Raw genomic sequence first — 12,773 nt, 5'->3', positions numbered from 1 at the left:
GCTTCCCCCTCCCCTTACCCCAGTTCATGCTGACACTCTTCCCCCTCCCCTTATCCCAGTTCATGCTGACACTCTTCCCCCTCCCCTTACCCCAGTTCATGCTGACACTCTTCCCCCTCCCCTTATCCCAGTTCATGCTCACACTCTTCCCCCTCCCCTTACCCCAGTTCATGCTGACAATCTTTCCCCCTCCCCTTATCCCAGTTCATGCTGACACTCTTCCCCCTCCCCTTATCCCAGTTCATGCTCACACTCTTCCCCCTCCCCTTATCCTAGTTCATGCTCACACTCTTCCCCCTCCCCTTATCCCAGTTCATGCTGACACTCTTTCCCCCTCCCCTTATCCCAGTTCATGCTCACACTCTTCCCCCTCCCCTTATCCCAGTTCATGCTGACACTCTTTCCCCCTCCCCTTATCCCAGTTCATGCTGACACTCTTCCCCCTCCCCTTATCCCAGTTCATGCTCACACTCTTCCCCCTCCCCTTATCCTAGTTCATGCTCACACTCTTCCCCCTCCCCTTATCCCAGTTCATGCTCACACTCTTCCCCCTCCCCTTATCCTAGTTCATGCTCACACTCTTCCCCCTCCCCTTATCCCAGTTCATGCTGACACTCTTTCCCCCTCCCCTTATCCCAGTTCATGCTGACACTCTTCCCCCTCCCCTTATCCTAGTTCATGCTCACACTCTTCCCCCTCCCCTTATCCCAGTTCATGCTGACACACTTCCCCCTCCCCTTATCCCAGTTCATGCTGACACTCTTCCCCCTCCCCTTATCCCAGTTCATGCTGACATTCTTCCCCCTCCCCTTATCCCAGTTCATGCTGACATTCCTCCCCTTCCCTATTCCATCTCTGTTAATTCTAGCAGTCACTTTCCCCACTCCAAAGCAACACTCCCAGATTTTCCCTTCACCCCCCCCCCCCCCAAATACTTCTCCTAGCTTCTGCCCCTTCCCTCTGCTCTTCATTTCCTGTTTCCCCATGCTGTTTATTTTCCCCTTCCCTCTGCTCGTCACTGTCATTCATTTCCCTTTTCTCTTTCCCTTTCAATGCCATCCAATCCCCCTCCATCTTCCCCTTCTCAGTGCCACATCTACCTGAGTCCAGCAGCTCAAAGTAATTCCTGCTGTTGCATACAGTAAGTAGAACCCTTGTTCTAACAAGAATTATTCCTACTGACAGCTGATGGTATCACTCCCATTAGCAGCAAGACTCGATGAATGATGCTGAGGGGAAGAAGGCACAGTACATGTTGAGTTTTGTCAGCGAATGTTGACAGGTGGACTGGGTCCCCAAAACATTAACTGTCAATATTTCAGCTTCAAGCGCTGATGGTTGACATGTATAGATGTAGCATGGTGCGGCTCAGAATACAGCCCCTCTGCTCTGTCCCGACACTCCACTGCGCCAGTGTTACATTATTCCATTTGCCACACCAGCCAGTTTGTGTTCTCAGTGAACAAAGCTGCCAGTTAGTGGAGATTTAGAGGCAATTTTGTACTATGGGCCCTTGCTTGCCAGAAATTGGACTGAGGCTGCCCAAAGTCAGGTCAGATATGATCTTTAAACCCATGGAAAAAAGTACTGGTCATGATTTAACAACCAAGTGCAGAATTACAGTCATATGACAGTGTGCTCTGAAGAGATTTTACAGCTATAACTCACTCTCAGTTGTATTTTGCATGATATAGTTCTAATTGCAGCGAACAAATTAGTCAACAGATTTCATCGTATGCTGTTTCTCTGTATAAAACAAAATGGAGCATTACTGCAAAATAAAATATACTGGGGCTGAAATTCCATGGGAATTGCACCAGTTTCCTGCTATAACACCAGCAGGAGGCCGACAGAGCAGCCAGGAAAATGTATTTAGTTACTTTTCACAGGTTAACTCATAAACTACCAAAAAAAAAACAAAATCACATTTAGCAGTAAATTTAAACAGTGCAAATTGAAAACTGTATAGTGTTGATTTTACCATCATGTGCAAATGCTTTAATCTTTCTTTTAATACTGTTCAGAAACCTGCAGTGAAATAGAACAAATAACTCAGGCTTATGAGCCTGGATACCAGGTGGTAATGGGGAAAAAGAGAGAAAGATTTCAAAAACAGTGGGGATGAAATTGGGCTGTGTAGCGCCTGTTTTTAGGTGCTATGCAGAAACCTAAATCCCAAAAATGGGGTCCGAGATGCACGCGTGCATTTCCGACGGGAAGCACACAGGGCGCCATCTTGGTAAAGGGGTTTGTGCGTGCGCATCTAACGACTGCTGGCAGCATGCAGAGTAGGGAGAATATGATGCGGATCAGTATGCAACGCTGATTTGAAGGCAGTGCTGCTATTTTGAAGCTCTACACTCCAGCCAACGCACTGTCTTAACCTCGCACAGCTGAACAGGACTTAAAGGGCATGAAGGACCTCCCACCAGCAGTATTTAAACGGATCATGAAGTACTTACAGATTAGTTGCTGGATTATTTCATCTGGCTGCTGGTGTAATTGTATGTGTTTTTGGAGGGTTTTCTCTACTTGGATAAAGATTCAGTAGTCTACAGAGAGAGTGGTCTGGCTGGTTTTGCTGTACTTTGTGTCATTTAAAATATTTTGCTAAAAAAAGTTGCTTCCAAGCATGGGTGGCCTGCGAGGCCTTCCTCTGGGAATTGAACATGATTGGGAAAATGAAGAGAGGCCAAGCAGAGCAGGATAAGCTGCCAGAAGAGGGAGGAGGAAGAGGAGGAGCAGGGCACTCAGCAGGAGGCTATAGCCACAGAGGGTCTTCAGAGACCAATTCTCTTATCTCAACTTCAGCGGCGATCAGTGCATTAGACGTCTTCGGTTCACTAAAGAGGTCATGACTGAAATTCATCAACTGCTGCAGCCACAACTGCAGCCTCAAAGCAGAGGAAGTATAGCATATGGCTGTCAAGGTGACTGTGGCTTTTAATTTTTATGGCTCTAGCTCCTTTCAGGCTGCTGCTGGAGCGATATGCAACATTTTGTGGTTTGCAGTTTGCAGTGCACTGCAGTATAAGGGAGGTCACTGAGGCTCGCTACACAATGGGAAACACGTTCATCTCATTCCATCTTGCCAGAGACAAGCAGGAGGAGCGAGCACAAGGTTTTGCTCGGGTTGCAGTCTTCTCCATGGTGCAGGGGGCCATTGACTGGACGCACATTGCTATGCGTGCTCCTCATCTGAACTCGGACATTGCCATGAACAGAAAGGCATTCCAATCCCTCAATGTGCAGTTGGTGTGTGACCACAGGCAGCGCATCATGCAGGTGAATGCCCGCTATCCTGGCAGCAGTCATGATTCCTTCATTGTGCAGCAGTCCTCTGTTCCACCTGTATTTCAACCAGCACGGCAAGTAAAAGGCTGTCTACTGGGCGACAAGGGTTATCCCTTCATGGCGTGGCTAATTACTCCAGTGAGGAACCCACGTATACGTGCACAGCAGGCCTATAACGAGAGCCATTCTGCCACAAGGAACATCGTAGAGCACTCCACAGGCATCATCAAGCAACGCTTCCACTGCTTGGACCGACCTGGAGGCGCCCTGCAGTACTCAGCTGAGTGGGTATCGAGATTTGTCTTTGTATGCCGCATGCTGGACAACCAGGCCATTATGAGGGAACAGCCCTTGCCACCGCCTATCAGGCGAGAACGCGAGGAGCATGAGCAAGAGGAGGAGGAAGTGGAGGAAGAGGAAGGGAGGCTACAATGTAGACAGGCCTTTCTGCCAGGGATCTGCATGATCAGATTATTAATGAGCGATACCAGTGACCTCAACGATACCTCCCCATTCACCAACAATCCCACACTCTTTACCTTTCCTCTCTCACATGACCATCAAATCATCCTCCTTATGATTATACAATGGTTCCTCCTTCAGCTCATCACAGAAATAAAAACCACCACCAAATGCAAATTTAAATGCACATTTATAAATTAACACATGAAATGATATAAACAAAATGAGACTATTCACCTTTTTGCATTCACTTGGTGCTTGTTGTTCGTGTGCCTTTACCTATCCTAGTGCTCCTACGAGGTGCATCCCCAGTGCTGGAGCATGGGTGGTGGGAGGCTGCTGACCTTCAACTGAGGGGACTGCAGATGGCCATGGAGGACGACCTCGAGCACCTCTGGGCCAAGAAGGCCCAGCTTCAGACTGCACCATCTCGGCCTGAGCTGCAGCAGTCTGGCCTGGCTGGCTGACAGGCAACAGCAAGGGCACTAGTGGAGTGGCAGGGGTGGGAACAGGAATGCTGTCATCCTGAGAGAGGACAGCAGGTTCCTCTTCCATGGAGCCACTGTCACTCTCCAGGGGCAGCGCCTCAGCAATCCTGGTGTTCTGTTGGTGAACAGATTGCTGGACTGCTGTGACACCCTAAAAGCCCCCTTCAACAGTGGGACCCAGAGCCACGAAAGCAGCAGCCTGAGCTTCCAAGACAGAAGTCATACCTTTTATGGAAGCTGTTTGTGCTGCAATGGAAGCTGTGACATCGGTCATTAGGTGCTGTATCATGGTTGCTTCCATGGTTGGCTCAGCACTGTTGCAAGCCTCACACCCACAACTCATAGTTCACACACACTGGCAGCCATTCAACCATGACAGCCACATTGCCCAAACATCTTGCAGGACACTCACTGACACGCTTCCCTCTTTCTTGCAGAAGGTGGCACATAACAGTAGGCAGCAAGAACCAACTGGAGGAGGACAAGCACACCTCAGCATTTTAACTCCCGTGGAGGAGACAGTGCTGGCCATCACTGGCGGCGCTGGAGGGATCGATGATGAGCACTTCTGCAGATCTAATCCTCCTTCTCTCTTCCCACTTCTTCCTCATCCCACAATCTTTTCTGACTCACGTGCTGCAGATGGTGTAAGCACGCACTTCTTACTTTCTCCTCTCTCCTCACCATGACCCTTTGTCATTTCAGATACCGAAGAACTGGAACCTTCTCAGTCAGAGGAGGCGGAGGAAGGCACTGTTCCATGTTGGAAAGGATGGGCTCCAAGCTCTGCACAAAGCCCTGTGCCAAGTTGGAGCTGGACTCCTCCATGCTCCTCGACGTTGTGCGCAGGCTTTCTGGCAGGCTTTCCAGTGCACCAAGCATTTGGTTGTGTACGCCCATCAGCCTTCTTCTGTAGCCTGGCCCATCTAAAGTGCGCGCAGTGTAAGTCTATGAGCTGGTGGCTGCGAGTATAAGATCATGTTACTGTGTGTCTTCATCATCACTGTCTTCTTCCTCTGCCTCCTCTGACTGGGACAGTTCCAGTTCTTCAATATCTGAAATGACAAAGGGACACGGATTGGGTTGTGGTGAGGAGAGAGGATGAAATAAGAAGTGTGTGCTTACACCATCTGCAGCACGTGAGTCAGAAAAGATTGTGAGATGTGGGAGAAGTGGGAAGAGAGAAGGAGGATTGGGTGTGCAGAGACCCTCGTTATTGATCTTTCCAGCACCGCTAGTGGCCATGGCTCAGCGATGGCCCTTCCCATGATGTCCAGTACTGTCTCCACCATGGGAGTTAAAACATAGGGGCACTTTTCCTCCTCCAGTTGTTTCTTGCTGCTTACTGTTATGCACCACCTTCTCCTGCAAGAAAGAGAGAAGTGTGTCAGAGAGTGTCCTGCAAGATGTTTGGGTGATGTGGCTGTCATGGTTGAATAACTGGCAGTGTGTGTGAACTGTGAGTGTGAGGCTTGCAACAGTGCTAAGTGTGTGAAGGTGAGATCAAGCATATGATTTGGAAGGTTGAGCACCCCATCCACCACCCTAAACATTCACTCACTCCACCACTGGCGTACAGTGGCTGCATTGTATACCATCCACAGGATGCACTGCAGCAACTCGCCAAAGGGTCTTCAACAGCACCTCCCAAACCCGTGACCTCTACCGCCTAGAAGGACAAGGGCAGCAGGCACATGGGAACAACACCACCTGCACGTTCCCCTCCAAGTCACGTATCATCCCGACTTGGAAATATATCGCCATTCCTTCATCATTGCTGGGTCAAAATCCTGGAACTCCTTATCTAACAGCACTGTGGGAGAACCTTCACCACACGGACTGCAGCGGTTCAAGAAGACGGCTCACCAATACCTTCTCAAGGGGAATTAGGGATGGGCAATAAATGCTGGCCTTGATAGCGACGCCCACATCCCATGAATGAATAAAAAGAGATTGTTGATAGCTGGGTAATGGAGGGTGTAGTGCATTGAACACTGGATGACACTAGTGGTGCAATTCGTAGGATGTGCCACGTGAAACTTGATCTCACTCGCCTTGAAAACTCATGTTAAATCATTGAACTTCTCCCTGCATTCATGTTCTTGGAGCTATGCTCCTGGCATTTACCTCCTCCGCAACTTCCTCCTACTGCCTCTTGGGCATATGTCTGGAGGGCCTCCTGCCCCCACTGCAGATGCAGGATGCCGCTCCTTCTCGCTGCCTCATGCACCAAGGCCTCCAGTGCATCATCAGAAAACCTTGGTGCACGCTGTCTTGCAGGCGCAGTCATCCGTCAAAGTATTAGAGCGCTGAATCACTTTTCAAATGACTCCCACCACTTCTTGCAGCCATAATGCACCTCCCCTTTAAGAGGTACAGGCTACCTTTAAGAAGCGCAAGACACTCATGATGCTGGGGACCCCTACTGATGCGTACAGCCAATCAACAGTGCAGGTAGAGCTGGCTGCACGCAGCAATCATTTAAAACAGTAGCCAGCGTGAATGTTAAGTGCTGCCTGCATCGCAACGACCGTGCATGGGTTAATCGCGTATCGCACTTGCCGCGCCCACATTCAGGATTATCCAATTTAACCCCCATCTCTCCTACTGTTAATTACTGCAATTCTGCTGTACATTTGACAAGAGGTAAAAATTATACCTCTGTTGAGATTTGATTTGAAATACAAACTCAGAAGGCACAGCCAGCCTGTAGTAAAGGTTTACTGAGATCTAAGTGTGTAATCTCTGAGGTTTCGCAATTTGGTGGACCTTTCCTTGATTTATCTGTGTTAGAAAGCCAGCCAGAGAAAATTGGATTTTAAATAAACTAACATGAGAGAAGAATCCAAAACTACATATAGCAACAAAGGATTACACTTAAGTGATCTAAAAAAATAAAACCACAACACAATGTACATGTTGTAAATTAATGCCATACAGTGGAATCCAGCTCAAGGATTAGGTTTTTTTGACAAATATCTTTGGGCGCTGTTCTCCATTTTTATTCAAAGACAAAACTGTAGGTTTTATTATTGTCTGAACATGGGAACTTTGTGCTGCATTAACTCGACGTACATGCAGCAGTGGATTTATGTTATACTTGAACCATTTGGAGGGCAAAATTCAACAAGTTTACCCAGGTAATTGCAGGTTTGTCTGCTTTGAGCTCAGATGGTATAAAGTAGTAAAGATAATCATTGCATGAGGGGAAGAAAAAAACAAAGATGACGTGGTTAAATTGGATATGGCCCGAATCCGGGCGCGGGTATCACGTTGCGCGATACCCGCGCCCGGTGATCCTGACGTAGGCAACACGTTAGATTCATGCTGCCACCTCATTTACCTGATTGAAGCACAGTATGGAGGCCCAGCTGCAACATTCTCTCCAGCATCGGCACTTCTCACCAGCAGGGGGGCCCGAATCTTGCGTGAGCTGCCCACACCTCTTAAAGGCAGTCTGCACCTCTTAAAGGCATCCTACACCATATATATAAGTGCAAACTATAAGATACGGGTCTGAACGGAGATCAGACATCACACACGTAAAACACAGATGCAGGTTCTGTCACTATGTTTGCAAACTGATGAGTTATGTTAAAACATTGATTAAAGGTTGCGCACTACTAAATCCTACATCCTCCAATCTGCATGCCAGACCTCGCCAATCTGCCGATCTGAGTTTGTACCAGGCCTGCGAGAGAGCGTGCACCAAGGTTCTCTGATGATGCAGTAGAGGTGCAAGAGGTGGACAGAAGGAGGGGCATTCTATATCCACAGGGGTGCAAGAGGCCCTCCAGACATATACTCAAGAGGCAATAGAGGATAAAGTCAATGCCAGGCACATAGCACCACAAACATGGATGCAGTGCAGGAAGAAGTTCAATGATTTGACATGAGTGATCAAGGTGAGTGAGGTCAACTGTCAAGTGGCCACTCCTATCAACTACACCACTAGCCGCATCCACTGCTCCACGCACTACACCCCCCATCACCCACATACCAACAAAATCTTTCAATCAGTACTCAACTCTTCCAATCAGATGCTTCATCTCACCCTCACACATTACCATTGTTTCAAGCCACACACCCACAACTCATAGGTCACACACACTGGCAGCTATTCAACCACATGACAGGTACATCACCCAAACATCCTGCAGGATACTCACCGACACATGTCCCGCTTTCTTGCGGGAGAAGGTGGTGCATAACAGGAGGCAGCCTGTGGCAGTGGCAGTGGCATTTAGCCCCTCGAGCCTGTTCCACCATTCAGTGAGATCATGGTTGATTTGTGGCCTCACCCCATATACCTGCCTTAGCCCCATATCCCTTAATACCCTTGGTTAACAAAAATCCATCAGTCTCAGACTTAATTAACAAGTGAGCTAGCACCAACTACCATTTACGGAGGAGCATTCCAAATTTCTCCCTCCCTTTGCATGTAGAAGCGTTTTCTAACTTCATTCCTACAAGTCCTGGCTCTAAATGTTAAGCTATATCCCCTAGTCCTAATATTCAAGTATGGAAGACCTCCAAAAACAGGTACAACTGCATCAGCAGCGAGAAGCAATAATCCAGCAACAAACCTGTAAATCCTGTATGGTCCCTTTAAATAGCGCTGGTGGGGAGGTTCCTCCAGGCCGTCAAAGGCATGTTCAGCTGGTCGTGGTTAAGGCAGTGTGTTAGCTGGAGCGTTAAGTGCCAAAATGGTGTCTATCCCTTTAAATTAGCATTGCACATTGATCTAACGCACATTGTCCTTACTTTACATGCAGCCAGCGTTCGTTATCTGCGCCTGCGCGAGCTCCTTCAACAAGATGGTTTCCGGCGCGCATCACCTTAGAAGCGTGCACGCGCATTCCGGATGCCGTTTTGGAACTTCAGGAGGCCATATAATGCCTACACAACGGGCGCTACACGGCTAAATTTCCACCCCTACCTCTCAAGAAGGGGAACTGGGACTGTATTACACATGATAACAGAATAACAACAGCAGCTTTTATCCAGCACTTTTAATGTAAAAGTGTCTTGAAGCACTCCATAAATGGAAATGACAGAGAAATGGACGCCAAGCCACGGAGGCAGAAATTAGGAGTGATGACCAAAAGCCTGGCCAAAAAGATAAGCTTTGAGATGGCTTTTAAAGGAGGAGAGAGAGAAGTGGAAAGGCAGAGGGATTTAAGAAGGGAGTTCCAGAGAGTTGAATCAAGGCTGTGCCACCAGTGATGGGACAAGAGGCAGGGGGAATGTACAAAAGACCAGAGTCAGAGGACTGAAGGGTGAAGGGAGAGGAATATAAGGCTGGAGGAGGCTCTAGAGACAGGGTGGTAAATGGCCATGGCGGGATTTGAAAAGAAAGGTGAGTAACTAAAAATAAACATGATGTGGAGATGCCGGTGATGGACTGGGGTTGACATATGTAAGGAATCTTACAACACCAGGTTATAGTCCAACTGTTTTATTTGAAAATCACAACCTTTCGGAGGCTTTCTCCTTCGTCAGGTGAGCGAGTGTCACCTGATGAAGGAGAAAGCCTCCGAAAGCTTGTGATTTTCAAATAAAACAGTTGGACTATAACCTGGTGTTGCAAGATTCCTTACATTTAAAAATAAACACGTTGAGGGACAGGGGGCTAGTTTAGCTCAGTGAGGATAGGGATGATGGGAAAGCAGAACTTAATATGGGACAGGATATGGGTGGCTGCATTCTAGACAAGTTGGAGTTTGTGGAGGACGGGAGGCCAGAAAGGAGGGCATTGCAATAATCGAGTCTACAGGTGAATAAAAACCCATGAGTTTAAATGGTGGAGGGTCCGAAGTGGGGGCAGAGGCAGGCAATGTTGTGGAAATAGGTGTTTTTGTTGGATATGATGTGGGTTTTAAAGCAGCACCTCAGGGTGGGGCAGGATGCCAGGTTAATAGGATAAATTAGGTCAATTCTGTACCTCTACTGACAACGAGCACCCAACTTTTTGTCAATTCCAAGACTGCAGGTCAGAGTTACAGAACACAAGCATCTCTTTCTATTGGCCTTCTAACAGGGACCAAATGCACAAAGGCACAGTGAAAAGGAAACAAAGGCGCTTGGGCTTTCACTTCTGTGCCTGGAGCCGAAACACTGATGTAAAAGTACTTTCAGATATCTCATTTAAAAGATTAGAAACTCCTTAATAGGATCCGAATATTCCTCAGGATTTTTATTGTGTTTTTCTTTGTGTTGCACACCACTATGTAGCCAAGATAGAGCAGTCAATTAAACATACTGTCATGATACTGTAACCAGTTACTGGACTGGTTAAAAAGACTGCCTCTCCTGCTGTTAAATACATTTAAGTTCCTGCAATTCTCAAAAAAAGGAAACATGAAGCAAAACGATGCAAATTCAAAGCCCTAAAATCTGTACAAGCTGTACATAGCACTTCCCTATAACAATGTAACCAGTGTCTTCCCATTAATTGTGACTTTTCATACATGTCAGTGATGGCAACCCCACTGAAGCCTCCAGGATTCCATTTGTACTTTTGCTCGATTGGATGGTCTGATATGACGCAGGAAAGTGATAAAATAACCAGATTTTGAGTTCTGGTAGCTAAGATCCCTCCTGCTGCAGGAATGTTTTCCAGCTATCCAGAAGTTGCTTGTTCTTTAATGGTTAGAGACAACATACTAACAAAGACATACCTCAACCATTTTAGTACTGTGTTATGTCTATGCACCTCATGTTCCCTGTGACAGCATGGCAATCTTTGAGGTAGAATGCAAAAGATTGTATGAAGACATATGCAGGAAGACATAGACAGGTTAGTGAGTGGGCAGATAGGTAACAGATGCAATTCAACACAAAGAAATATGAAGTAGTACATTTTGGGAGAAAAAAACTGATAGGAATTCTCACAGTATGACGTAATAGAGTGCAGGAGCAGAGAGATCCAGGGATGCAGATACTTAGATCTTTAAAAGTAGAATGCAATTAGAAAAAGCCATAAAAAGACAAATAGAATTTTTTTTTCATTCTTTGAGTGTAGGCGTCACTGGCAAGGCCGGCATTTATTGCCCATATCTAGTTGTCCTGGGAAGATGGTGTTGGGCCGCCTTCTTAATACAACGGAGTGACTTGCTAGGCCATTTCAGAGGGCAGTTAAGCGCGTGGGACTGGAGACACATATAGGCCGGACCAAGTAATGACAAGAAGTTTTCTTCCCTAAAAGACAGTAGTTAGTAAGCTCAAACAATTGAGGCGTTTCTCACGGAAACAAAAAAAGTTAAGGAGGAGACAATAAAGGTTTTCAATTTTCTGAAAGGTTTTGAAAGGGTACTTCATAAAAGATTGTTTCCACTGGTGAGAAAATCAATAAAAAGGGAATGCACATAGGAACATAGGAACAGGAGTAGGCCATTCAGCCCCTCGTGCCTGGTCCGCCATTTGATAAGATCATGGCTGATCTGTGATCTAACTCCATATACTTGCCCCTTTGGCCCATATCCCTTAATACCTTTGGTTGCCAAAAAACTATCTATGTCAGAATTAAATTTAGCAATTGAGCTAGAATCAATTGCCGTTTGCAGAAGATAATTCCAAACTTCTACAACCCTTTGTGTGTAGAAATGTTTTCTAATCTCACTCCTGAAAGGTCTGGCTCTAATTTTTAGACTGTGCCCCCTACTCCTAAAATCCCCAACCAGCGGAAATAGTTTCTCTCTATCCACCCTATCTGGTCCCCCTAATAGCTTATAAACTTCGATCAGATCACCCCTTAACCTTCAAAACTCTAGAGAATACAACCCCAATTTGTGTAATCTCTCCTCGTAACTTAACCCTTGAAGTCTGGGTATCATTCTAGTAAACCTACGCTGCACTCCCTCCAAGGCCAATATGTCCTTCCGAAGGTGCGGTGCCCAGAACTGCTCACAGTACTCCAGGTGCAGTCTAACCAGGGTTTTGTATAGCTGCAGCATAACTTCTGCCCCCTTGTACTCTAGTCCTCTAGATATAAAGGCCAACATTCCATTAGCCTTATTGATTATTTTCTGCACCTGTTCATGACACTTCAATGATCTATGTACCTGAACGCCTAAGTCCCTTTGGACATCCACTGTTTTTAACTTTTTACCATTTAGAAAGTACCCTGTTCTATCCTTTTTTGATCCAAAGTGGATGACCTCACATTTGTCTACATTGAATTCCATTTGCCACAGTTTTGCCCATTCACCTAATCTATCAATATCGCTTTGTAATGTTATGTTTTCATCTACACCAATCTTTGTGTCATCAGCAAACTTGGATATGTGACTTTCTATGCCTTTATCTAAGTCGTTAACAAATATTGTGAATAATTGAGGCCCCAAGACAGATCCCTGCGGGACTCCACTAGTCACATCCTGCCAATGTGAATACTTACCCATTATCCCTACTCTCTGTCGCCTTTCGCTCAGCCAACTTCCTAACCAAGTCCGTACTTTTCCCTCGATTCCATGGGCTTCTATTCTATCGGTGTAGGCTGAGAATTATCACGGGGAGAATGAAAGGAGG

The 12,773-nt window shown here is 46.6% G+C and overlaps 1 protein-coding gene across 8 annotated transcripts in view; it reads left to right on the top strand.

Moving 5' to 3' along the window:
* tenm4 (teneurin transmembrane protein 4) overlaps positions 1–12,773 on the top strand; it is a 414,166-nt gene that overhangs the window by 69,258 nt on the left and 332,135 nt on the right. For 4 of the 8 annotated variants that reach the window (XM_067986263.1, XM_067986262.1, XM_067986261.1 and 1 more), the window contains 3 exons: positions 4,161–4,178; positions 4,296–4,320; positions 6,479–6,506. The exons of the other annotated variants lie outside the window; for them this stretch is intronic. In XM_067986263.1, coding sequence (XP_067842364.1) covers positions 4,161–4,178; positions 4,296–4,320; positions 6,479–6,506 — 71 coding nt within the window. The remainder of the gene's footprint in view (positions 1–4,160; positions 4,179–4,295; positions 4,321–6,478; positions 6,507–12,773) is intronic. 8 annotated transcript variants of the gene reach the window in all.

Source organism: Heptranchias perlo, chromosome 6 (assembly GCF_035084215.1).
Source record: "Heptranchias perlo isolate sHepPer1 chromosome 6, sHepPer1.hap1, whole genome shotgun sequence".
Lineage (NCBI taxonomy): Eukaryota > Metazoa > Chordata > Chondrichthyes > Hexanchiformes > Hexanchidae > Heptranchias > Heptranchias perlo.
This window is presented reverse-complemented; position numbering and strand designations above follow the sequence as displayed.